Source organism: Ricinus communis, chromosome 5 (assembly GCF_019578655.1).
Source record: "Ricinus communis isolate WT05 ecotype wild-type chromosome 5, ASM1957865v1, whole genome shotgun sequence".
Taxonomy (NCBI): Eukaryota; Viridiplantae; Streptophyta; class Magnoliopsida; order Malpighiales; family Euphorbiaceae; genus Ricinus; species Ricinus communis.
In genome coordinates this window covers 23,876,784-23,902,620 of record NC_063260.1, presented here as the reverse complement: position 1 = coordinate 23,902,620, position 25,837 = coordinate 23,876,784, and the positions used below count along the sequence as shown (strand labels likewise).

At 35.6% G+C, this 25,837-nt stretch overlaps 5 protein-coding genes across 6 annotated transcripts; 4 read left to right on the top strand and 1 right to left on the bottom strand.

Moving 5' to 3' along the window:
- Positions 1-2,809: 2,809 nt before the first annotated feature.
- On the top strand, positions 2,810-5,735 carry LOC8272111 (cytosolic Fe-S cluster assembly factor NBP35). Of its 2 annotated transcripts, XM_002509527.3 has the most exons (3): positions 2,810-3,007; positions 3,104-3,205; positions 4,599-5,735. In XM_002509527.3, the coding sequence occupies exons 1-3, from the start codon at positions 2,971-2,973 to the stop codon at positions 5,504-5,506; spliced, it is 1,047 nt and encodes a 348-aa protein (XP_002509573.2). In that variant the 5' UTR covers positions 2,810-2,970; the 3' UTR covers positions 5,507-5,735. The 2 variants fall into 2 exon arrangements, with proteins under 2 accessions (XP_002509573.2, XP_048230638.1); XM_048374681.1 differs by lacking the exon at positions 3,104-3,205.
- Positions 5,736-6,834: 1,099 nt separating this feature from the next.
- Positions 6,835-10,333, top strand: LOC8272110 (glyceraldehyde-3-phosphate dehydrogenase, cytosolic). Its single transcript, XM_002509526.3, has 11 exons — positions 6,835-7,176; positions 7,256-7,356; positions 7,446-7,561; positions 7,652-7,751; positions 8,236-8,382; positions 8,464-8,524; positions 8,615-8,712; positions 9,078-9,220; positions 9,537-9,620; positions 9,820-9,909; positions 10,006-10,333. The coding sequence occupies exons 1-11, from the start codon at positions 7,149-7,151 to the stop codon at positions 10,049-10,051; spliced, it is 1,014 nt and encodes a 337-aa protein (XP_002509572.2). The 5' UTR covers positions 6,835-7,148; the 3' UTR covers positions 10,052-10,333.
- Positions 10,334-11,416: 1,083 nt separating this feature from the next.
- LOC8272109 (prohibitin-3, mitochondrial) lies at positions 11,417-14,352 on the bottom strand. The gene is made up of 3 exons (XM_002509525.4): positions 13,955-14,352; positions 13,134-13,665; positions 11,417-11,803 (listed from the first exon to the last, which is right to left on the bottom strand). The coding sequence occupies exons 1-2, from the start codon at positions 14,264-14,266 to the stop codon at positions 13,138-13,140; spliced, it is 840 nt and encodes a 279-aa protein (XP_002509571.1). The 5' UTR covers positions 14,267-14,352; the 3' UTR covers positions 11,417-11,803; positions 13,134-13,137.
- Positions 14,353-15,429: 1,077 nt separating this feature from the next.
- Positions 15,430-17,038, top strand: LOC8271950 (39S ribosomal protein L54, mitochondrial). The gene is made up of 2 exons (XM_002509524.4): positions 15,430-15,578; positions 16,452-17,038. Exon 2 carries the CDS (start codon positions 16,457-16,459, stop codon positions 16,847-16,849), a length of 393 nt encoding a protein of 130 aa, XP_002509570.1. The 5' UTR covers positions 15,430-15,578; positions 16,452-16,456; the 3' UTR covers positions 16,850-17,038.
- Positions 17,039-20,367: 3,329 nt separating this feature from the next.
- LOC8271790 lies at positions 20,368-24,517 on the top strand. The gene is made up of 2 exons (XM_015716302.3): positions 20,368-22,036; positions 22,970-24,517. The coding sequence occupies exons 1-2, from the start codon at positions 21,329-21,331 to the stop codon at positions 24,299-24,301; spliced, it is 2,040 nt and encodes a 679-aa protein (XP_015571788.2). The 5' UTR covers positions 20,368-21,328; the 3' UTR covers positions 24,302-24,517.
- Positions 24,518-25,837: the final 1,320 nt, after the last annotated feature.

Genomic DNA, 25,837 nt, shown 5'->3' with positions numbered 1-25,837 from the left:
TGCATATTCCTCCTGGCTTTAATACTTCACAGCCTGGTGGCAGAATGTGCAAATTAAAAAAAGCATTGTATGGGTTGAAACAGTCATCAAGAGCGTGGTTTGGGAAATTTACTGATGCTATGAAAAGAAATGGATATCACCAAGTAAACACAGATCATACTTTATTCATTAAATGCAAGAATAGCAAAGTTACTCTCCTAATCATCTATGTAGATGATATGATTGTAACAGGTGATGATACAGAAGAAATAAAAACTCTGCAAAAGTTTTTGTCTGCTGAATTTGAAATGAAAAATTTAGGAGGACTGAAATATTTCTTAGGGATGGTTGCAAGATCTAAAGAAGGGATGTACTTACCCCAACGAAAATATATACTTGATCTCTTGTCTTAAACAGGTATGCTAGATTATAAACCTACTCAGACTCCTATTGTTCAGAATCATCACCTTGCCATTTACCCATATCAACTCCTAACAAACAAGGATCGACATCAAAGGTTGGTAGGGAGATTAATCTACCTGTCTCATATACGGCCAGATATTGCCTATGCCGTTAGTGTGATAAGTCAGTTTATGCATGAACCTAGTGAGGATCATATGGCTGCAGTTATGAGGATTTTGAGTTATCTAAAAGGGACACCTGGAAAAGGGCTAACTTTTAAGAAGCATGGGCATATGGAAGTAAAAGGGTATACTGATGCAGACTGGGCTGGAAATATCACAGATCGTAGATCAACTTCTGGGTACTTCATATTTGTTGGTGGAAATCTTGTCACATGGAGAAGGAAAAAATAAAATGTTACGGTAAGGTCATAGGCAGAAGCAGAGTATAGAGGCATGGTTCATGGAGTGTCAGAACTAATATGGATTAGATTGTTGCTTATCGAGATAGGTATTCCACCTGAAGAGCCTACGCTCTTGTACTGTGACAATAATGCAGCTCGGAAAATAGCAAATAATCCACCTAAAGAGCTTTCTACCAAACCACAAAGTTTAGCACAAATACCAAAGGTAAAGAATCAACCAATTTTGTAATTAAAATACTGAATTAATAACCAGCCAACTCTTGAACATGAAGTGCAAAAAAGCAGAGGACTTGTTTATGGTTCCTGTAAATCCTCACATTGTTATTAGCCCAAATACAAGCAGAACGTGCATTGGAGATTCGGGGGCTAACTTATTAATATCCTGAAAAAGAAAAAAAAAAAAAAAAAGGAGTGTTTATATGTGTGAATTTAACAATTGCGCTTCTTAGAATATGAGTTGCATATATAAGGCCACACAAGTGATTGCATATTTAGTATCTCCACCATCAACAGTCACATTGAAAAGGGTTCTTCTGATTTATGGAATTAAAAGGAGAGGACTTGAGGCACCACTTTGATTTCAAGTTTTGAATTAGTACTGCACATTTTTGTATAATCTAAAATACCCGAAGTATCAATTTCTCCTTCGTCTTTCATATGTCCCAAGTATCAGTTTCTAACACTTATTACTATTGTTCTGACCATCCTTTTTAGTCATCAAAATTGGTGGCTAAAATTCGGTTTCAATAACCTATGTGTGGTATGTTGAAAAACTAATCTGTCACCAAATTCATTAATTAAGAGCATAAATTAGTAAGGAGTTAATTGAAGTTGTGCTGTCAAGATCTGAGATCCGAGACTCAAATTAATGTGTTGGCCGATTATCAACTTTGTAACTAGGGGATTTTAGTAATTTGGATTTATATGTAGGATTTCTATTAAGATAATGACTAAGGGATAATAGAGCTATTTACAAATAATTATTTAGATAGATATATCAAAATTTATTTCTCATTATAAATATTTATGTGAATCTATATATATATATATATATATTTGGAGAAAAAGTCTCTTGAAAAGATATCAATTTTTGATATTAGTTTTCACATTAGTTTTTATAAAGAGTTTCTAGTAGTTATAATTATTTCTTTTTAGTTATTCTCTTTTAAGACCAAAAAAAAAAAGAAAAAGAATTGATATAATAGAATTGCTACAAGTTTTTTGAGAAATTGATCATATACTATATTCATTAATAGTTCATGTTTAAATTAATTTTAAACCTGAATCTTTCCCCAGATTCAGGATTGTAGTCATCTTCAAATCTAACATAAATTTCATATTTTGCATATTGAATTTATCTATCCCAGCAAACCCATAAATTAACTTTTGATTTTTGTGTGTTTCTGTTCTCAGAGTGAAGCAAGAAATTAAGTGGTGTTATTAGTTGCAAACCCATTTTAACCAATCTCAAAAAAGAAACTGATTAAGAAGCATTTTTTTTTTCATATTACAAACCAATGGTTATTCAGATGGGTTAAAATGGCAAGAGAGGCAGAGCAACGGTTATTATTAGAGATAGAGAGAGAAATGTATTCCATAACAACGCAGTCTTATTCAGTAACATCACCATTGCAACCTTTCCTTTTACGAAGCACAATTTTTTTAGAGCCATCAATGTGGGGGTTACAGTGGCAAAAACGGTAGGGTGGAGAAAAGAAATCAAAAGAAGCCGTAGAATAGATATACACAATTGTCGATGAGTTTGATGTTTGCGTACTCATTTTTTTTGTAACAAAATAACATGTCAGCAAAACCTACAGTAATTTAAATTTTGGACCGCTGGATTACATTTTTAGAATTTTTTTGAAAAATGAGTTAAAATTATTAAATCATTAAAAATTATTTTTTTTTTCTAAATAATTAGCCCGATGAAAAATGAAAATTTTAACTTAACTTTGACAAGTGAGATGCACGCGCGGAATTCATACAAAAATGATTTTTTGACTATTATGCTAATTTTAAGTTTCTAGAAAGACACACCGCCACCGAGAAACGCTGTCCTTTTGAAGTTGAATTAGGTGATATTTGCTTTTGTTTCAGGAATCAAGAAGGAGAATAAGAATAAAGAAGTACAAACAGCGAGCGGACAACGAAAGCGAGAGCCGATGGAGAACGGTGAAATACCTGAAGACGCTAATGAAAGTAGGGCTTTTGTGTGTGCCTGTTCTTCTGCTCGTCTTATTCACTTGCTAATCATTTGTTTGTTTGCGATTTGATTATGATAACTGTTATGAACAGATTGCCCAGGTCCTCAATCTGAAACAGCTGGAAAATCAGATGCCTGTCAAGGATGCCCTAATCAAGAAGCTTGTGCTTCTGCCCCTAAAGGCCCTGATCCTGGTCTCTCTCTCTCTCTCTCTCTCTCTCTCTCTCTCTCTCTCTCTCTTCATGCTTTTATTTTTGAATTTTACTATGGTTTCTAATTTTAGTTTCTAGTGACTGCAAAGTACTACTGGATTTTCTTGTATAGCTCGTATTATTATGTTCGCAGTCCATAGCTCATCAATCTTAACAGGCTAGAATATGAAATATAATGTGAATGAATAAGGAACAGCACTGAAGGATGAAAACTAGAGAATAGAGAGAATAGTAGAATGAGGGAGAGAGCCAGAGGGAGGAAAGTTTTCTTATGAAGTCTTTATTGACCAACTCCTTTTTAGAGAGGGGAAATTTTCTTATGAAATTATTGTTGACCAACAACTTCTTTTTACAACCTCTGCTATTTACATTATGCATTTGCTACAATTCACAGCTAATGATAAAGGAATTTAATCTGTTGCATCAATGAATATGGTTACGATTAACTAGCTAAATGAATGTTAATGCATTACCATCAGATTTCAGTTTTAAACTAACTCTTATGATGAGCTCTGTCAGCTACTGCTTCAATTAAATTCTCTCATCTTTTCTGCTTACTTGGCTCCTTCTTATCTCTTATCAGCTTCATTTAAACCGAACCAGCTTCTCTTTGGCTTCTGTTAGCTGATCATTTATCTTCTTACCTCTCTTCCAAAGCTTTGACTTCTTTTCCTGCATAAATCTAAATTTTACTAGAAGTAATTTCTTTTCCTGTTTTTTGTTTACTTTACTCGGTGGAAAATTTAGATTTGAATTATCTGTATGCAGGGAAGTGTAAAGTGTAATGATGGTAGTTTGTAGTGGAGATGAATTCAAAGTTTGAAAAATTATTGCACATATTTCATTCACTATAAGCAGTTGGCTGTCACTCTTGCAAGACTGGCTATGCTATGAGAATTGAGACTGAAAACTAGGGTTGTTTGGTGAGACTTTAAGAATTTGTCATAAGATGAGAGAGAGGTGAGATATGAATGTTAAAAAAATCTTTGCTCCTTTCTGTCTTTAAAATTGTTGTGTTCCATATTTCTACTTTTGGTGGATCTTTTTGTAAATAGTAGGTGTGAGCTAATGTGAATGGTAGATGATGCCACCAAAAGTTTAAAATTTCTTCCTGAGCCTTCTTCCGCACTTTGTCAAGTGGAAGTGAGTACTAGAATACGAATTTTGTTGTGCTAACCAAATAGTGACTCGCCTTTTAAGTTCTTTCACGGGATTTGCTATGTTTGACTTGAATTATTTCATTTGAAAATGGAAAAGATCTGTATCTTGTATAGACTGGTCCTGTTTGATAGTGGTTGTCCTACATTGATTGCATTCTGTCTCAACTCAGAGTCATAGTTGCTTATTTTAGATTTATGTATACTGGTTTCTGCAGACTTGGTGGCAATTGCAGAACGGATGGCTACAGTAAAGCATAAGATATTAGTTTTATCAGGGAAAGGGGGGGTTGGCAAGAGCACATTCTCCGCCCAACTCTCATTCGCACTAGCAGCAATGGATTTCCAGGTTGGTCTCATGGACATTGATATTTGTGGACCAAGCATTCCTAAGATGCTTGGCTTGGAAGGTCAAGACATTCACCAGAGTAGCCTTGGCTGGTCTCCTGTATATGTTGAGTCAAATCTTGGGGTCATGTCAATTGGATTTATGCTCCCCAACCCTGATGATGCTGTTATATGGAGGGGGCCTCGCAAGAATGGGCTCATTAAGCAGTTTCTCAAGGACGTGTACTGGGGAGAGCTTGATTTCCTAGTAGTTGATGCCCCACCCGGGACGTCAGATGAGCATATCTCAATTGTTCAATTCCTTCAGGCTACTGGAATAGATGGTGCAATTATTGTTACTACTCCCCAACAAGTATCTCTAATTGATGTGCGTAAAGAAGTGAGTTTCTGTAAAAAAGTTGGATTGGAGGTCCTTGGGGTTGTTGAGAACATGAGTGGCTTGTGCCAACCACTGACAGATTTCAGGTTTATGAAGTTGAGTGAGACTGGAGAACAAGAAGATGTCACAGAAAAGGTTTTGGAATATATGAGAGAGAAAGCTCCAGAGATGCTAGGCCTGATCGCTTCTAGTGAAATATTTGATAGCAGTGGAGGGGGTGCAACACAAATGTGCAGAGACATGGGTGTACCTTTCCTTGGAAAGGTACCACTAGATCCACAGCTTTGCAAGGCAGCTGAAGAAGGGAGGTCCTGCTTTGCTGATCAAAAGTGTGGAGTAAGTGCTCCTGCACTAAAAAGTGTAATAGAAAAATTACTTGTGGCAAATAAGTGGCGTTAGAATTTGCAGTTTGCAGCAGATAAAAGATTTCACATAGATGATCATCTGCAATTTTTTTCAAGGCTCTCTGTTTTGTATTTTTAATTTGCTTATTCTTTGTTTTTGAATTATTTAGTGTATCTATGGTCTCTTTTATTCCTGAGATATGGAATTATTTGGGAGACATGAGCTAAAACAACCATATTAAGTAACGTCAGTTTAGCAATGTTCAACGGCTCTGCTTCTTTTAGTGGATGGGTTTTGTTGGCTATTTGTTTTGCATTATATGATTGAACTTCACTTCGTCTTGTTTGCATGGTTGTTACTATTTACTAGCGATAAGCTGCTCCTTTGTTGAAGGTTACGAAAATCGTGTTTCATGATTATTGTTTGTCTGCTCAAGAATTATCGCGGGGTTGTGGCAGCCCTCGTTCTGTTGATCGTTCTTGCTTGAATTTTAGCAGCTTCTGTTTCTAAAGTAACAATAAAAGAAAAAGGAATAACACCTTGCTTCTTGTAAAGCAATAATGGTCGGTCACATCACCATTTGTCTCGGTTGGGATTTTGGCTTTTTGAAAATGATATGTTTGTCATGATCGACAACTAATTTTATGCAATTGGGAATGGTTTGTTGGATTGCTATTATCAGGATAGTTTAGGAGCATGCTGATGCTTGATGGAACGAAAACCACAGCGAGCTGGTTTGAGTAATAAAAGCAGCATCAGCATTGGGTATCTGACCAACAAAAAATAAAAAAGAATCGAAGCGCATTGCTTCAGAAGACTTCGGCTTTATATAGCCATTAGGCATTGCCATGACTTCCCAGTTCCTCCTTCTAAAGTACAAGCAGATGTGTCTATTGAGTTGGATATAGAATGGAATTTAGTCTTGAGGACAAGCAGATGTGTCTCTTTTCCATAAAATTAATTAAATTCTAAAGTACTCGAGAGTCTTATTTGAGTTTGTGATTATTTTTATTTTATTAAGAATAGAAAGATTTAGAAAAGATTATGAAATTTCAAGAGTTCTTTTCCAAGTAGAATTTGTTTAATAAAAAATCATTAAAATTTTATTATTAGAGCATATCATAAGACCTCAAAAAAGTTGCAACAACTTTCCTTTTACTAAACAAATATATGTCAAAATGGTTAAGTGTAACGTTGCTCATCCAATGCTACATAAAATATTTTATTCATTTTAGTTTAAAAAAATGTTTACAGACAAAGTTGAACATCTTTTTCTCCATAAAATTATTATTCACTCGAGATTAGGCAACTTTTAAACCAATTATATATATAAATCAATCAAATATTATACAAGTACATTATAATACTATAATTTCGTATGAAAGGGAAATAGCAATATTGTAAATCAGATCCTCCATTTACCAATTCTAAACCGATGATCCCGGGGAACGACGAAAGGCTCAGATGACAGACAAGCACCTTCTCTCGAGATCAACGGCCACGTCATCCTGCAATAACGTGGGTCCCCACACTTGGATATCTCCGCTCTTCCATTTCTGCATTTCTTAGGTCAAAGATCGCCCCTTTCGCCGTCTCTCATATATATATATAATATAAACCTCTCGCTCTCCGCTCTCTTATCGTAACAACTCACTTTTAAATCTCTTTCTGTTTCTCTGTTCAATAATCTGCTGCAATGGCCAAGATTAAGATCGGTATTAATGGTACGTCAATAATGCATTTGCACACTCCTTATTTAAATTTTCAGTATTTGACATTTGAATCTGGATCTTTAATTATTAGGATTCGGAAGGATTGGGCGTTTGGTTGCAAGAGTTGCATTGCAAAGAGACGACGTCGAACTCGTCGCCGTTAATGATCCCTTTATCTCAACTGAATACATGGTAAAAGAAAAAAAAAAAAAACGGTTTTTATATTTTTACATTCATGGGCTTTATTTGTCATTTTCTAATTCAATTGTAATTGTTAACAGACCTACATGTTTAAATACGATACCGTTCATGGACAATGGAAGCATCATGATATTAAGGTTAAAGATGATAAGACGCTTCTCTTTGGTGACAAAGCTGTCACTGTTTTTGGCTTCAGGTATATCTTTAAGTATGTAATTATATTTCATTTTTAACTAAAAACAATTAGATTGGTCCACTAATTGCAATTATGAATGAATGTGATTAGAAATCCTGAGGAGATTCCATGGGGACAGAGCGGTGCTGACTACGTAGTTGAGTCCACTGGTGTTTTTACTGACAAGGACAAGGCTGCTGCTCACTTGAAGGTGTTTTTCTTTTAATAAGTTTTCTAATTTCTTCATTTGATTTTCTGGCCTCTATTATAATTATTGTTTATTCATACATGTCATTCAAGCGGGGTTGTTCTTGCTGGTTAATACCTTCTTAGGCACCGTTGCAATCCATTGTTTGCTTTTACTTCACGAACAGAACTTTATACCTTTTTGCCCTTCAATAATGAGAAAAGCAAAAAGGTGCTTTTGAGAATGTTTTTATCTTGTCTCATCTTTCTGAAGAAGTGAAGGTGTATATGGTGTTAAAAGAAGACTTGTATAAGCGCGCATCTGAATTTATTTGATGCCAGAAAGTTTTTGGACTATTTTTCTTCATGCTAGAAGAAATCTTTCTCATATTTATTTTCAAATCTGAATTTTTCTTTTCAATAATATATACGGTAATACTTGCATTTGATAATCTTTTAGGACAAAGGTTGGGTTATGGTCTTAGTTGGTTGTTATTACTTGATGTTAGGGTGGTGCAAAGAAGGTAATTATCTCTGCCCCGAGCAAAGATGCTCCCATGTTTGTTATGGGAGTTAATGAGAAGGACTACAAGTCTGACCTTAACATTGTCTCCAATGCTAGCTGCACTACCAACTGTCTTGCTCCTTTGGCTAAGGTAGCTTCTCCTTTAGTTCACTCATGAAAATTCCTGATTTTCATAATTGAGAAATCATCAGTGCTATCATCATATTTTCAGGTTATTCACGACAAATTTGGTATTGCTGAGGGTCTTATGACAACTGTCCACTCCATTACTGGTGGGTTTCGTACTGCTTACATTGCAGTATGACTTTTCTCTTTGACTGACTTGCATTCTGTTTTATTTATTTTATCTTTCTGTTATCTAGCCACCCAAAAGACCGTTGATGGACCATCGATGAAGGACTGGAGAGGTGGTAGAGCTGCTTCCTTCAATATCATTCCTAGCAGTACTGGAGCCGCTAAGGTACTACATGTTTGACATGAATTACTAATGTGCAACTCTCATCTAACATATTCCCCGGTGCTAATTATTCTTTCTGTGCATGCATAACATATTCCTCAGTGCTAATTATTCTTTCTGTGCATGCGTAGCATATTCGTTATTGCTAATCATTCTTTCTATGCATGCATAATTTGTTGGATGTATGATTTGCTATTCTCCTGGTGTCTAGAAAAGAAAAGTAGAGCTTTTTCCTTCATTTTCGTTGGAACTTGGTTTAGTTTTCACTTTTTCAGGAAAAAATTAAGATTACTTGCTTCTATGTCGAATTAATTAATGTTGCTATCAAACGTTGAATTTTTATGAGTGTCCATTTTGCAACTGCGTAGGCTGTAGGGAAAGTGTTGCCCGCACTGAATGGAAAGTTGACTGGAATGGCTTTCCGTGTTCCCACAGTTGATGTCTCAGTGGTTGATCTAACTGTTAGACTTGAGAAGAAGGCTACTTATGAAGATATCAAAGCTGCTATCAAGTAAGGATCGGAAACCTTTTTTTCTCTCAAATTTTTAAAAAAGTTTCTCCTATTTATTTTAGAATGAAAAGATGCTTTCAGAAAATTGTCATAGTCTCTTGAGAGCAGGAAGGAAATGCTCAAGATTCATTCCTTTCAATTTTATAGTTGTGATTTACTTTTAACTTCTTTATTCATGGTTAAGTTTGAAGAGCTGAAGTCATGCTATGTTATTGTTACGATGGGCTCATATAAAAACTCTCATAAGAATATGTTAGACAATATTGTATATTGATGCTGTCGCTGCACCTTAGCATTTCATCTCGCTGTTACACAGGGCTGAATCTGAGGGAAAGCTAAAAGGAATCCTCGGGTACACTGATGAAGATGTCGTCTCAAGTGATTTTGTGGGTGACAGCAGGTGGGAATTGATGTATTAAATTTGTTTTCAGAAGCCATCTCTAAGTGAGATGGTTTCTCTAAAATTGATTCCATGAGGATGTCTTTTCATTTGAGATCTCTCATGCCTATTTTTCTCCATTATGTTCAGTTGTCTCTCTCTTTTACAATCACAGTATACATATTTGGATTTGCTTTATTATGATAACTTCATTGGGCAGGTCAAGCATTTTTGACGCCAAGGCTGGAATTGCACTGAATGATAACTTTGTGAAACTTGTGTCTTGGTATGACAATGAATGGGGTTACAGGTAATTTTCATTTTCATTTAATCTTAAGTTTTAGAAGAATAGAAGAAGCTCTCCTTAAATCGTAATGTGCTGATTGTGCATTTATATTTTCTGCAGCTCACGCGTGATTGACTTGATCCGTCACATAGCCTCTGTGCAATGAGAAAGACTGTGGACCTCCTTTCCGGCTTAGGATGCAGTTTAGTATGAGTAGTAATAATTAATGATTAAGCTGTGACTCTGAGAAACATGTTAGCGCTGAAACTTGTTTTGGAAATTTTTGTAGTAGTAGGAATGCTTTTGCAATTCCTCAAAAGTGAGAAACTGGGAAGTTAAATCAATTCTCTCACTCGCCCCCATGAAGCTTATTTGCTTTTATTGACTGATTTGAATCTTAGTTATGCGCATTTGAATGAATGGCTCCGAGTGATGTCATGCTTTATTATTTTCAGATCCGATACAACTTTATGCGTTCCTGGATGCTGTCTTTGTCAATTGATCAAAGCACGACAATTCACTGAGCAGATATCTTTTTCTAAAAATGGACACACAACACTTCCTTTTTTTTCCCTTCACTTCAACTTCAGCTAAATGTAATTTTTTCATTTTTTCTTACTACTAGTGCCGTTAGGGAGTTTAGTATTAGTTATTAAAAGGGTTGAGCTTGAAATATTTTAAACAAGCTTGTACGGGTTAAAATAAATAAATTTTGAGTTAAATGTAAACTATTTAAGATATTAAATGTTTATTTATTTTATTATATAAATTAGATTAAAAAAAATAAATCTTATTAATATTTAACCAATGATAAGAAAAACATAAAGAGTAATAAGTATGAAATAAAATTTTCTAAAAGAAATAAATACTAAAATAAAATTATGAAAAGGTCTTTCACAATAACCTTTTAAAAAGCATTTAATATAACAGATAGAAAAAGATTTTTTTCAACTTTTTCCTATTATCGATAAATAAAAATTTATTAAACAAATTTAAAAATAAAATCAAAATTAAATTGTATACTTTTTAAATAAATTCAAACGAATTAGAAAACAAAGTCAAATTATTGAAATTATTTTACACCCTTCAAATTATCTTGAAGATGGAGATTGCTATTTTACTGAAAATTTAATTAGAGATGTGATATCTTCGGGTTCATTATATTTCACGGTGCCTGCAACCGAGTACTGAGAGATCAACATTTTAAGAGTAACAAATGATCCCCTCTCCTTTCCTTTCCTTTCCTTTCACTTCTCGAAAAAGACCATATTAAAAGTCAACATATGTTGCCTTGTTAACGCCAAACAGTATGAACAAGTATATGAAATTCAAAATTATGGCCACCATGGCAACCCTTGCTAAAAAGTATCACGCAATGCCTAATGCCTACCTCAAAGCATGCTGAGCATAAAGCAAAATCTCTAAAGATGTGGATTATAAAGGAACTACACTAGCAAACTCCAATGAATGAATCACATCTTCATAGCCACACATCCATAAAAGGCCTACTCACATCATGCCACCGACAACCTTAAAATAATTAATAATCATATTCAGATGACATTCAATCATCATATCGTAAGATATATTATTGCAGAAGGCAACACAACTCCAGCATATTAACCATCAAATAATCGCCATGGGACGAGCACTATTCACTTAAACATAGTTAATACACTACAAGTGTGGAAATCGATCTTTGGAGTTATGAAAAGATAGAACATGGTTCTAAGATAAACAAAATCCGTTGGTTGCTCCTCAACATAAACATCAAGACCTCCCTAAACACTAAAACTTCTGATTCTTAGAAATTCCTCATATGTAAGGTTGGTAAAATAGAAAGTATTTCTAGCAATAAAGCCAACACTACTTCAGCAATTCACAATATGGCCATGCCATTATGCTGCACCAGAATACCCTGCAAGAGAAGAAAAGTTAACTATTAATATCCACCATAACAAAGACATAAAAAGGAGGCTTCCACAATCATCTAAGCTATTGAATTTATTAGGAACAACTAGTTCAGTCACTTATATAATGAGGACTGTACATACCACCTTCTAGGGGGGGAAAATCATAAGAAAATTGAAATACAAAGAAAGTGAAAAGTAAAACAAGTAAGATTCTGTTGATTTCAGCTTGTCCTTGGCTGGCTAGCATAGTGATAATGGAGGACTTCCACTTCTATGTAATTCAAGAGACACTGATGCAATAATTTTTATGTCTCTCTCAACTAGACTCAGGACTTGCAAGATCAAGCTTATCATGCTAATGCTTGGTCCAAACTGCTTGGTCCAACCTATTGGGGAATCATAAGTAAGCATATGAAGAAGTGAATGGTTCAATAATTAGATGCAACTGGTGCAAATGAAGAAACTCAAAAGGATTCCTGTGTTCTGCTCCTGCTATAATGAACAGGCCAACACAACAGAGGTACGAGAATAACTTAAAGGCTTGGATAGATTTTCACGGTTCAGGTCATGCTAATTGTCAACAGTTCAAATCTTGCCCCATCAAAGAAGCAAGGAATATCCAAATAGGCATTCCCATACAGAGCATTCCTGATGTTTAACTGTTTAAGACTTACATTATGGGTGACCTTCTTCTACCCAATAAGTTCAGTTTTAACTGAAAACTTTTTAACATAAGCGATGACTGTTAAGTTAGATATGTGCCTTGCTAAGATCATAATTCAAGATATAGAGCCAAAAGGTCCAACTTTTATGTGGCTCTGAATCAACCTATTTAGAGTAGACATTTGTCACATGGCTCAGCTATATTTAACTTAGTTATTCAACATGCTAATCAATAATAAACATAAGCATGGAAACAGAACTCTATAAAGTCCATAATTATGTCGAGCAATGAAACCAAATTGCCAAAATCAAACAGCGTATTTGGACACTTTAAAGATTAAAATATAGAATAAGCTTATGCAGCCTAATGATTTTGATTTCCAATTCCTAAACCAGGAAGGATTGTTACAATTTTCTCAGTTACAGACAAGAAGTATTAATGTGCAAGCAATTTTACAAAAACAATGCAAATGGATACAGGAAAATGCCATCTGGTGCAAATGTATCTGTAATGACGATTATCAAACGGCAGTTAACCCCATTAATTTTTTTTATTCGACTATAATAACGTTTCAACCCACAAATTGAAGTGGCAAAGCAAAAATTTAAAGGATGTAAGTAAATATAAAACATTTCTAGCAGGAAAGTTAAAGGAACCAAATATAAAATTACCTATTCAACGGCTTGGATTCAGAGCCATAAGCATGTTGCTTCCACCAGGAAGGTATGCAACGTTGGGCGATTTTGCCAGAGTTGAAGCAACTTCCCTTGATGCTTCAATCCTCCTGAGCTCAATTAGACCCATACCAGCCTTTGAAGTTGCATTAGAGATAAGGTGGGCAGCTTCACTCTCACCTTCTGCCCTAATAATCGCTGCCCTCCTCTCCTGATCAGCCTTCATAACAATGAACTTGGATCTCTCAGCTTCTTGCTGTGCCACCTGTTTCTGTTCAACAGCTCTTGAGAACTCCATTCCATAAGATAAGTGAGTGATTGCCACATCATCCAGCACAATGTTAAAGTCCTTAGCACGCTTGATGAGAGATTCGCGAACAAGCGCTGACACATGGGGACGTTCTGTAAGGAGCTGATCAGCATTGAACTGTGCAACCACAGCCTTCAAAACCTCATTTCCAATTGAAGGAAGCACCTTCTCATCATATTCAAGACCAAGGTGTTGAAAGATATAGGGCAATCTTGTTACCTGGTTCAAACAAAAACAATAATACCAATAATATAAATCATCCATTTCCAAGAAAGTACATAATTTTAAATAACACCCTGTCAATTCCTATAACTATAACTCCTTTGTTTACAACAAAATCCCAATTGATGAACTAAAAAGCTTCACAAAATGCAATAACTTTCAAAACAAAAACCCACTCAAGAGGCAACGAAAAAAAATTTCCCATCTAAACCCATCCCAAAGAACCACAACCCAAAATCGCTTATATGCCAAACAATCAACAAACAGTTAGAGATGAGGTAATTACATCAGGGCGAGAGAGCACACGGAGAGTGAGATTGACCATCTGAAGATCCTTAGTACCAGAGACAGAAGAGAAAGTGTGGGGCCTTGTACGTATATCAAAGATAAAAGGCTTTTGAAGCCATGGAATCAAGAAATGGGTTCCTTCACCGATTGTGGTATCTATCACACCACGGAATCTATCGAATAGTACCGCTCGTTGGCCTCCATCGACGGTGTAAAGAGAGGCGTTCAATGCGGTGGCTGCAGCGCCTAATCCAAAAGCGGCGCGTGCCAGATTTGTTAGAAAAGAAACAGCTGCTTGATTGCTGCCCATTTGATATTTTGAGGGATTGGTGAAAGAAGAGAAAAGTGAATAATAAGGAATATTAGGGTTTATAGAGGCTACTGGGGTTTATGATAATCCAAAATACGGGACTCTTAACTTGATGGGTAAGAATAGAAAACGGGTGGTTCCTGAATCCGATTGAAATCCAAGTATATTTGCTCAACATTTTAAGGCCGCAGCCCATTCCAAAATGGGCTCAGAACAATAAACTCAAATGAATACATCCAGGCTGATTGATATCAAATTTTTTTTAATAAATTAGTTAAATTTCGCTACATGTTTTAAAATAGTCTTAAAATATCTGCTAATAAATTGGTTAAAGTGGGTACTAAATCTAACAAAGTAGCAGGATAAGAAAATATAATATTATCTTTTTTTTTTCTTTTGGGCAAAAGAAATATCATTAGGTATTAGCCACAATATTAGCAAACTCTGGAACAGAAAACCCAATCAAATTGAACAAGTTATGAGCTGGCCTACTCCTATTGGTGATCCAAAAAGAAATTCACAGTATTATCCAGAGATGAGTACAGTGTGTAGTAATAATATTAGTTACCTTAAATAATAATTTAAAATTAAAGACTGAAAAGACGCATATGCCATGGGCAATGGTTTCGGCTAGACCTGTTCATGGGCCTAGGTACCCGTCCAGGCCAGCATTTTTCGAGCCGGGTTTGAACAACAATTTTTGTGTACAAGTCCGGCCCGGCCTTGGGATTTCCATAAACACTCAAACCTGGCCCGGCCTGATGTTTAGTTTAATTAGAAAAAAAAAATGTCATACCTAGCATTTGAACTTGTGACCTTTAACTTATAATTAAATATTATTTACCACTTAGTTACCTATTATTTTTTATTTATAATTTTATTATTATTAATAATATATTTAAATAAAACTAAACTCAAGCCCGACCCAAACCCGCACAGCCCGATCCGTATTTACAGGTTAACAATTGGTCGGGCCGAGCCGGGCCGGACTGGGCTTTTTAAAAAAAATCGGGCTCGGGCTTAGGCTGAAAGATATTAAAAAATTTCCGGGTTTAGGCGGGCTCGGGCTTGTTCAAAATAAAATCAAGCCCGGTCAGGCCCAGCCCGAGCCCGCCCTGGCCCGGCCCATGAACAGGTCTAGTTTCGGCAAACAAAACATGAGGTTCAGCGTTTAATTTGTTCTATCAAACGACGTCGTATTGATCTGGTTATAGGATAGCCAAATTCTTACTCGACGCTCTCATTCTTATCAGTTTCTATCAGCCGCCCGCGCCGCCATCCTTCTCCGGCACCACCGTTGTCAAAGCAAGAGGTATTTCTTCTCTTCTCTTTTCAAAATTCTGCGGACAAACTTTTCTTTTTTGGGAGTTCGAAAACTCTATCTGTATTTACAGTGCAAATGTGCCTGTTTGATATACTTTTGTGCATTGGCTGAGAATTTCTTAATTTTAGAGAAATAGAATTTCGAAAAAACTTTCCATGTTATTTGTATTATGATTATATATATGCCCTGAAAGTTAAATGATTTATTTGATTTTGAAATTATGCCTCATTGAATCTGACTGAATAGTTCATTCTTATGGCTATGTTGGCCATTTATAATCTTCTATTTAGGAAATGAATTTGTAGAATTGGAGATTGTTATTGCGATGTTATATGTTTCTAATGATCTATGTTTACTGATGGTTGCTGCTGGGACACCCTTTTTATGAGCAGTTGCTCATTGGAAAATCATCTAAATAGATCGATGTTTCTCTTGATGTGTTTCACACCTTCAAACACATCCCTGCTTCTGGGACTTAGGTATCTTTGCACCTTAATTTGGGTTTCACTCTGTAAAATGTAACAACTGCGATTTTTTATTCCAATATGCTTGCTGTCTGCAATAGGCAAGTATAAAATTAAGGCGGTTGAAGATTAAACTTGTTTTTTGAGTGCTAAACAATCTTTGAAATCCAATCTCTTTCATCGTCCATTATATTCGTAAAACTTTGTTTACACTGCCTTAGTATTGGTGCTTCAGTTTTCCTGAGAACTCAAATGTTTTGAGGGTAACATAGTAAGGCATGTTCGGTTGGATAGCAAAGAAATTCATATACTGATAATGTAAAAGATTATATAAGAATGTGCAATTTTGTATTTGTTAAGAGTTTGAATATCATAATTGTCGGAGGTAATATTGCAGGAGTTATGGCAATGCACTGCATCAAATCATTGAGAGGTATTGTGATCACTAAGGAGGCAATCAGAATAGTGAACCAGCGGACATTTGCTACCAGCAAAGCGAAAAAAGGAGGCAAAGGGGGAGCAGCAGCCGATGCACAAAAGGAAACACTTAGCAAAGAAGTTAAGTCTACCACTGTAGTTGGTGCCAACATTCTCAAGGATGGAGCAGATCCCAAGATCCTGCCAGATTCTGACTACCCTGATTGGTTGTGGCATCTGCTCGATAAACGTCTCCCATTGAGTGAACTTAGACGGAAAAATATTGAAACTCTCCCCTATGAGGATCTCAAACGCTTTGTCAAGCTAGACAACCGTGCAAGTATCAAGGAAAATAACTCTGTGAAGGCCAAGAACTAACATAAAACAATTTGTAAGAGGTGTTATCTTGAACTTCTTGTTAAGTTCAATAGATTCTTTTTGTCTGAGGTCCTTCATGTGATCTGAGTTGAATTTAATGACAAAATGGATTCGAGGAGAAATGTTTTAGTATATATCTGTGACTGTATCTCAAATCTCAGGGTGCCCCTTCTACAATTTGTTTTTCTACTTTTCCTTGTGCTTTCGTTTTAGAACCTTGTATGCTGTTTAGAATAGGATAATGTGGCTTTGGTGATAAAGGAAATATTATCCAAGTATGCTGTTGCAAACCCTACCATAGAATTACTTTGACTACAATGGTAGAACGAGGTCTTCTCCCAAAATAAAAAGGAAGAAGGAAATTGTGATGGGCTACTGTATTTAAGCTTCTTTTTCTTGCTTAGTGAAACACTTGATGCTTCGTTACTTTTATTATGGTCTCTGTAGTCTTTGCTTTCTGTTGTTCCCCTTTTTGAAGGGAAATGATACACAGGATTGCTTGGTTAGTTTGGTAGTAGTTTACCACTAGTAACTATGCAGTAACAAGGAGAATCCCCTTTAACTGGGTCTGGGCTGAATCGTAGATTTCAATCAATGATATGATGTTTTCAGTATCATGCCCCTCAATTTACAGCATGTGTACACATTGATAGTGTTGCAGGACCTCTCATGGGGGATGTGAAGTAAACATTCCATTGGTTGAGTCTTGAAAAAAAAAAAGATTATATACTGGTGAAACTATTTTTCCTTGATAAATGATAAATTTTTTAGACCCTCCTTAGAATCTTTTAGTTGACGAGTTCCTATCTCTTTCCACATAATTTGACATCTAAAATATCAGCAGATATTGCCTCATCTCATACAATTAGAAAGTTCATTGAATTATGCAATTGGGACCCAGTTTTAGAATTGCCATTGAGCTTAACAGGTGGAAGCCACCTCCTCTTGCCCCTTCTTCACCCAACTTAACAATGGTGACCTCAATCCTTGCTCTACATATTCATAGTGATGATAAAGGTTCTTTTTCCTTTTTCCTCTTATTGTTAATTTGGTGGCCCTTCTATGCTTATGAGTAGGCGTACGGCAATTTGGAATTTTATTCTTAGCCTAACTTTTCCTAATGGCATGTATTGGAGAAAACTGTATGTGAATTTATTAGAAAAATAGGCACCATAATCGCAATTGTATTTTATCTTTGATAATTAGGTGGCCAATATTATATATATTGGTAGTTTTTTCTCTCTTAAATTGAAATTCTTTTTCTATTTCAAAATATGCAGTCGATACTGAACTACTAGTTTAATGATCGGTTGTAATTTATGGTTGATGGACTCAACTAACCATGTATATGTATCCATACTGATGCTTTGAAACAGCTTATAATTCAGTTCTCTTGTGCAATAGTTATGACATTGGGACCAGTTTAGTGGTGTGCTACAATGGAGATTGTTAATGCGTTGCTTTATGGCCATGTGAGGATGAGGAGGAAGAAGGTAGGGGGAAGAAAAAGACCAGTGGGTGGAAGCAGAATGGAGAAGAGAAATTAAAAGGGAAAAGAAAAAAGGGCTGAGGAAGCAAGAAAATGATAGGAACAGAGAAGTGAAAGTTGACATAACATGCATTATTGTTTCTAAAGCAGGCAATTTACCTCTCTATACAACCTTTTTGAATGTAGCGTTCAAAAAGTTAAAGCTGCCCCTCACATGGCTTATCTTTGCTTTTAGATTTGAGTGTCTCAACTCTCAAGTAGTATTAGATTTAGGGTTTCCAAGGAATCAACCCATTACAGCTCACCAAATCATTAATTGCAATCTTCCCAAGCAGTCCTTTCCTCACCAAATTGAGGGACGAAATTAAGTAACATACCTGAATTCTTAACCAGACATACCAAAAGATGGTCCCCAAGTAGGCCTTATTTAGGTCAGAAAGATATGATACGTAGTCATTTTGGTATATGCCATTGATCTAATGTTTTACCAATCAATCATCTACCTCAAATGGTAGTGTTGGTATCCTTAGATTCTCTTTTAAAGAAATTGGAAAATAATTTAGAGAGCATGTGAGCATAAATGCTATTTTTCACTGTATTGTCGGTATATTTCATCATAGGGTTGGGAGGGCGGGGGCACATCAAAATGGTTATCCTAAGATTTTCTGATTTACTGAAAAGAGATAGTTAGTTGAGAAGGGTAGATGTATAACATGATATTGTACCAAAAAGTAGTGGAGGCTAGAGTAGGGGCAGATGTGAATTGGGGGCAAGGGGAAATGTGAAACTACAGAGATGGACCAGGGATCTCAATTGAGGGGTGCAAGAATATCAGTGGTGAGACTGCCAAAGGCATTGATAAGAATCATGATATGTAGTTAAAAAAGACTTGAAAACACCCACATGCCTGCACTACTTTAAAAGCATTACTACATTAAACTATACATTAATTGCAAAGTTCCCTAATCTTCAATATATATTTATTTCTTCAGGCTCTCAATAATGTTTGCCAAATGTTCAACGTGCACTGTCTCCTCCAGGGACCATGTTAGGATAACCAGAAATGCACCCAAAAAGAGAAAAAAAAAAAAAAAAAAAAAAAAAGATAGTAAAAGGATATGATTAGAGGTGACCGAGTTATCAGAAGGATGAAGAGTCATAATATTAAAGAAAGATAAAGAGATAATGATGCACGGTTAAACTTTAATTATTTGGTCAATGAATAATTTGATAGTCAAGAAAGGTTTTAATCACCATAGAGTTACATATCTCATTGCTGTTATTACTTTAGCTATTACAATGTGGTTATTTCTTTTTATCAGAAAAATGAGACAATTAGGATAATAATTCTCGTTAAGTGTGATTATATATATTTTTTATATTTACGATTATATATTATCCTTTATATTGTAAAATATTTATAGAATTACAGCTAACATAGATATAGAATTTAAACATTCTCACCGCAATACTAATTTTAAAATTAAATCGTGTCAAATATTATTAGATTCAAATTTAATTTAATTACTTTAAAAATAATTATAAAATTATAAGCTCAAATTTGATAGAATTTCAACTTTTTTTTTTCAGTTGAATTTGACTTAATTAATTTTGAATATTTCTTAATTTCATTTCGAGTAATTCTCAAAATGATTCCATTCATCCAACCTTCAAAAAAAATTGAAACAATGTAGAATGCAGTTTTAAAATGGTCTAAATGGGAGTTACTCTTAATTATCATATAAACTAGTTCAAAAATAATATAATCATTTCTTTTCTTTTTTTAAATAAAGAATTAGGATTTGTCAAGAAACATAATCAATAACTTTTTAGTGGAGTTTAAGTGGTTGATTAGGACAAACAAGAGTACAGTTAACTAATAACTATCACTTTTTTAGTTGTATTGGTAGGGCAACTAACAATATGAGAAGATCAAAACTATTAATAAATTATTAATCTCTAATTAATTTCTAATTAAACAGTTGAAGACGCCATTAACCGACTAGAAAAATGTTTCTCCAATTCTAAAAGCAATCGAGTTGATTATTAGAATTACTCCAACATCATCTTTGTCTACTGCAAAACATTCCACCTTAAGCCTAAAGAAAAAGCTGTAAAGAAGCTTTCTTTCTTTCTCTCTCTCTCAATCCCATATATCACCATCATTTTTTGTTCATCTTCTGATAGCATTATCACGGATTTAAAAAGAATCGCACCGTGTTGTAATTAATGTCACTTGTGGGTCTTAATCTGTTCATTTTCCCTCTTGAATAGTCCAAAAAGTCGGTTAAAAAAAAGAAAAGCAATCTTATCTGTGTCTTGTTGTCTTCTGATGAGACTTTGATTTTGGCCTTACTGCTTATGTATTTTTTTCCTCTTACTCTGAACTGCATGTTGCCTTTTCTGGGTTTTTTTGTGTGTGCAATCATTTCTGTTTCCTATCTTGTATCTTATAGTTGATATTGCTTATATTTTAAAGAGTTTTTATTTTTCGTTCTTTTCTTTTTAAAAAAAGAAAAAAGAAAATTCACATTTGGTTCTTTTGTCACTCTTTTAATTCATTTTTTTTGTCAGTGTTTTAATGGGTTTTGTTGCAGGTGTTCAGCTGCTTGAGTTAAATTATATTTAAGTCTCTTCTTGGTTAGGCCTTTTACCTGCTTTTATTTACTTTCCAATTTTGCTATTCCACTCTTTTTCATAAAATCTTCCTGTTCGTATCACTTGGTGCTCTTAAGTTTCTTGTTATTTCAGTCGGTCCTTTCTTTAATACTTCTTCATTGGTTCTTTCAGTTGCCTTGTATTCTTTACTTGGTAATTTCTTGGAAAAGTTCTAAGGATTTGAACCTATATATAGTTACCACTAGGTGGTTGTAATATTTCCGTCTGGAGTTGGGGGTTGAATTGTTTCTCAAAAGGGCTTTGATCAACTTCCCTAAAAGTTGTTGCTTTTCCTAATTATATTCAGTCATTCTTTTGTTCCAATTGTTATAATGCCTCCCACTTATTTCCCCCTTCGATGGGAGAGCACTGGAGATCAATGGTGGTATGCTTCTCCCATTGATTGGGCAGCTGCTAATGGCCACTATGACTTGGTCAGGGAGCTCCTTAGGATCGATAACAACCACCTCATCAAGCTCACCTCTCTCAGGCGAATTCGTCGACTTGAGACTGTGTGGGATGATGAGGAACAGTTTCATGATGTTGCCAAGTGCCGCTCTCAAGTTGCTAGAAAGCTGTTTCATGAGTGTGAAGCCAAAAAAGGGAAAAACTCTCTCATCGAAGCTGGCTATGGTGGATGGCTTTTGTATACTGCTGCTTCAGCTGGAGATTTGAGTTTTGTTCAGGAACTGCTTGAGAGGAACTCTCTACTTGTTTTTGGTGAAGGAGAGTTTGGTGTTACTGATATACTTTATGCCGCCGCAAGAAGTAAGAATTCTGAGGTTTTCAGAATCGTTTATGATTTTGCTGTCTCTCCAAGGTTTCTGGCAGCGAGAGGTGGAGAGTTCGAGGAGCACATAGGAGAGTTTCCTTCTCTATACAAGTGGGAAATGATCAACAGGGCTGTTCATGCAGCTGCTAGAGGTGGGAATTCAACCATATTACGGGAGCTTCTTTCTAATAGTACAGATGTTTTGGCTTATAGGGATAAGGAGGGCTCAACTATTTTACATGCTGCTGCTGCCAGAGGGCAGGTTGAGGTGAGGCACCAACTGACATGTTAATGCTTCATTTTATTATGGCTGCTGTGTCTGGCATATCTTTGGTGGACAATTTGTATATATCTTTAATATTTTATTATGGCTGCTTGTTATCTGTCGTGTCTAATTAAGCAGTGGGATTCTAGGGTCTATTTTGCGATTAAATGATATAACTGGTTTATAAATTACAAACAGAACTTATTCAATTGTGATCATGGTTTCTGAAACTACTTAAGGGTGGGGGAATAAAGCAAAAAAGCTTGGAACTCTTGCATCTCCAGAGCAGAAGATTCTACTAGGATTACATAATAGAAGTATACGAAATTTTGATGTAAAGGTGCAAATGGGTGTTGCTATTTAGTTGGCATCGTAAAACAATACTGAAATCATGGTATCTGTGTGAATGCCTTTCTGCTTTGTTATAATAACAACCTCAGGTCTCCTCAGTTGAGACTTGATATTGCCCCTTCCACTGATTTTGAAGTTTAATGGATTATCCCTCTCCTCTCTCTCTCTCTCTCTCTCTCTCTCTCTCTCTCTGCTATGTTCTGAAAAAACAATTTCATTTTTCTAATACTTCCAGTTGAGACTCTTTCTGTCACCCGAAAAGAAGTAGTGCCATTACCTACGCTGAGTACTCTAAAGAAATAAAAAGAGGCTATGTTCACACTAATGAATTGCAGAGCTCAATTACTAATTGTTCCATTCAGGATTTGCACTAGTATTTCGGTTAAACGTTTATACCAGGGAAACTATGTATAGTGTCCAACTATGCTCTATGGACTAATGTCTTTTGTATAGCTTTTAAATAAGTAAAGGGAGAATATTAGAAGCAGTAGATCGATCAGTACTGACTAAAACATTACCTTCTTTTAATTCAATGAAACAATAATTAGATCTTTTAAGCTTCTAATCTCTCTCATAATGATGCAGGTTGTAAAAGAGCTCATAGCATCTTTTGATATCATCAATTCCACAGATCGTCAAGGCAATACAGCATTGCATATTGCTGCTTATAGGGGTCAATCATCTGTAGTTGAAGCTTTGATTGTTGCATCTCCCACGTTGATCTCTTCAACAAACAATGCTGGAGAAACATTTCTTCATATGGCTGTTTCCGGACTCCAAACTCCTGCCTTTAAAAGATTGGACCGCCAAATTGAGCTTATGAAACAGTTGATAGGTGGGAAAACTTTTGATGTGGCAGACATCATCAATGCCAAAAATAATGAAGGACGGAGTGCACTACACACAGCAATCATTGGGAATGTTCACTCTGATCTGGTGCAGCTACTGATGTCTGCTCAATCAATAAATGTGAATGTCTGTGATGCAGATGGGATGACCCCACTTGATCTTCTTAAACAAGGGCCACATACTGCCTCATCGGATATTCTAATTAGGCAATTGATCTCAGCAGGTGGAATATTTGGTTGTCAAGATTATACTGCAAGAAGAGCCATTGCCTCCCGCTTGAAGATGCAAGGTACTGGAGTCAGTCCAGGAACATCATTCAGAATCTCCGATGCTGAAATATTCTTGTATACAGGAATTGAGATTGCATCTGATGCCAGTGCTGATCGAGCTAGTGAAGGAATGAGTTCAGCTTCTGCTGAACACCTTGACTCGATCAATGAGAACCGGAACTCAACAACTAATAGGAAGTCAGTTTCTATAAATAATGCAGCACAGCAATTGAAAAGAGTCCTCCACTGGCCCCGGCTGAAAGGGAAAAAGCCTGAAAGATTCAGCAAATCCTTGGATCTAAGTTCAGCAGAATCATGCAAGAAATACAGTAGCTCAGAAGAAGCTCCAACCCCACTTCGCCAGAAATTCATGAAGCCGTCAGCACTTCCTAACAACAAAAGAACACTTTCTGTTAGAAGTAATCAATCAAGTCCAACAGCGAAGAAGAAATTTGCTTCAGGCATAATGCATGGGGTTATACAGGCTATGCCCCAAATAACTGTTCCAGGTCGATCACGCTCCAGTTCATTTTCAAAATCATCCATCTCTTCTCCTAGTTCGTTGGATAAACAGAAAGGTATATTCATTGACACTGATGCTGCGGGGCCATCTTCCTCCAATCAATCTTTTGATGATGGAACACCAAATGTAGTTGGCAAAGAAAGCTCCACCACGAGTAATAAAAAGTCAAGGAGCCAGTACTTCTGTTTCGGTGCATCGGGCTTGGCTGTGAAAAACCCAGTTAGCAGGCAGCGACAAAGCCAAAGTTCCAATCCTCCTGTTATCTCAGTGGCTTGATAAGAGAAAGAGGACGAAGAAGGGAGTCTATATCTCACAGCCAAGATAGAAGCAAGTGGCAAACTGTCTAACTTAGAAGGAGATTAGCAAGTTCTGTAGCTGTTTCCTGCATGTATTTTCCCCTGTGGGATGTTTGCTTATTTAATATGAGTAGGTCATGTAATCAAACTTAAAACTGTCTTTCTGAAGTACATCTCGTGCTCTTTCTTTTGCAAAGTAGTGTGCAACAAATGTACCATCTGACCCGTTATCATTTTTCTTTTCCTTTTCTTTTGACTAGGAAAACAGAAGTAGCTACTAGCTAGCCAGCTAGCAGTTACTTTCACCCCTAAAAGCCTCCCTTTCTGTCTAAAAAAAAATAACAAAGATGCAACATATTTTAAAAATAAAGGAATATTCTTGCTAGCATATTTTAAATCGAGGCTTGGTGTATAGACTATAATTAATAAAAAAGTGACATGAATAATTATATTTTTTTATTTGTTACGATATATATACTAAATCTAAGACTCCATTGCTTGATAGCGTGATTTCTACGCATCTGTATTATAAATTATTACACAAAAATTCTATTGCATGCTTGTCTCAGAATGCATGAGGTCTGTTGGCATATACAGTTATACATTTCTAACGTCCATAAGGGATCATCTGAAGCTTAAAAAAAATAAAGAAGCAAAAAATGTGGCTACCTCTTTTTTTTTTTTTTTTTTTCTGAAAGGTTTTCTTGTTTTGCCTCTTAAAGACCCCTTTATTTTGCCTGTTCCTCTAAAAGCTGGCAGAAGATGAAATAACGTCCAGACCTCCATTATCCATACTACTTCAGCAAACTTCTCAGGTTACTTAAGCCCACAAAAAAGTAAGCAATGGGATTTCTAATGGGCCTCTTTTAAAGTTTCCTTTTCATCCAATAATTTTTGAACCTAATGTATGAGCATCGGTACTAGTATTTCTACCAATTCTCACTTTCCACATCCTTGCTATGCTTACGCAGTCATGGCAATACAATGACATTATTACAGATATATTTAGACAATAAACCCTAGAAAAAAATGAAAAATACTGAAAAATGTTTGTTTTCTTTTCTTATTAGATAAATGATCCAATTTCTCACTCTCTACGTTCACATCATCAGGGGTGGGATCCAAGCGTACTCTTCCGGAATTGTAACTTAATAAGTCTAATTTGATCAGTACTGACGACTTTGTAATTTACTTTGTGGACCTGCACATGTTGATATCAACGATGCCTACAAGTCTCTCAGCTGCATCAGCATTTGCATATATTTTTTAAATCCTATTAGACTAATGTGAATATTTAAATTGTCTCTCAGTTACATTTTCCCTGATTCTAGAGTCTGCAAGAATTGTTGCAAACGGTTTCGATTATCTTTTGTTTTTGTTTAATTTTATTGACTATTTTTAAAGTTTGTACATTATCTTTAGAAATTTCTTATATTAAGTGAGAAAACATCAACTTTTCTTATACAATCCATAAAGCTGACTTGATAGCCTGAGTTTTATTACTTCTAAACATGAT

Excerpts from the sequence above, each read along its gene's own strand:
- LOC8272111 (XM_002509527.3), top strand. The coding sequence starts at position 2,971 with ATGGAGAACGGTGAAATACCTGAAGACGCTAATGAAA. Across the intron at positions 3,008-3,103 it reads ACCTGAAGACGCTAATGAAA|ATTGCCCAGGTCCTCAATCT; the intron begins GTAGGGCTTTTG and ends TGTTATGAACAG. Across the intron at positions 3,206-4,598 it reads CCCTAAAGGCCCTGATCCTG|ACTTGGTGGCAATTGCAGAA; the intron begins GTCTCTCTCTCT and ends TGGTTTCTGCAG.
- LOC8272110 (XM_002509526.3), top strand. The coding sequence starts at position 7,149 with ATGGCCAAGATTAAGATCGGTATTAATG. Across the intron at positions 7,357-7,445 it reads TTATCTCAACTGAATACATG|ACCTACATGTTTAAATACGA; the intron begins GTAAAAGAAAAA and ends AATTGTTAACAG. Across the intron at positions 9,910-10,005 it reads GACAATGAATGGGGTTACAG|CTCACGCGTGATTGACTTGA; the intron begins GTAATTTTCATT and ends TATTTTCTGCAG.
- LOC8272109 (XM_002509525.4), bottom strand. The coding sequence starts at position 14,266 with ATGGGCAGCAATCAAGCAGCTGTTTCTTTTCTAACAAATCTGGCACGC. Across the intron at positions 13,666-13,954 it reads GTGTGCTCTCTCGCCCTGAT|GTAACAAGATTGCCCTATAT; the intron begins GTAATTACCTCA and ends TGTTTGAACCAG.
- LOC8271950 (XM_002509524.4), top strand. The coding sequence starts at position 16,457 with ATGGCAATGCACTGCATCAAATCATTGAGAGGTATTGTGATCACTAAG.
- LOC8271790 (XM_015716302.3), top strand. The coding sequence starts at position 21,329 with ATGCCTCCCACTTATTTCCCCCTTCGATGGGAGAGCACTGGAGATCAA. Across the intron at positions 22,037-22,969 it reads CTGCCAGAGGGCAGGTTGAG|GTTGTAAAAGAGCTCATAGC; the intron begins GTGAGGCACCAA and ends ATAATGATGCAG.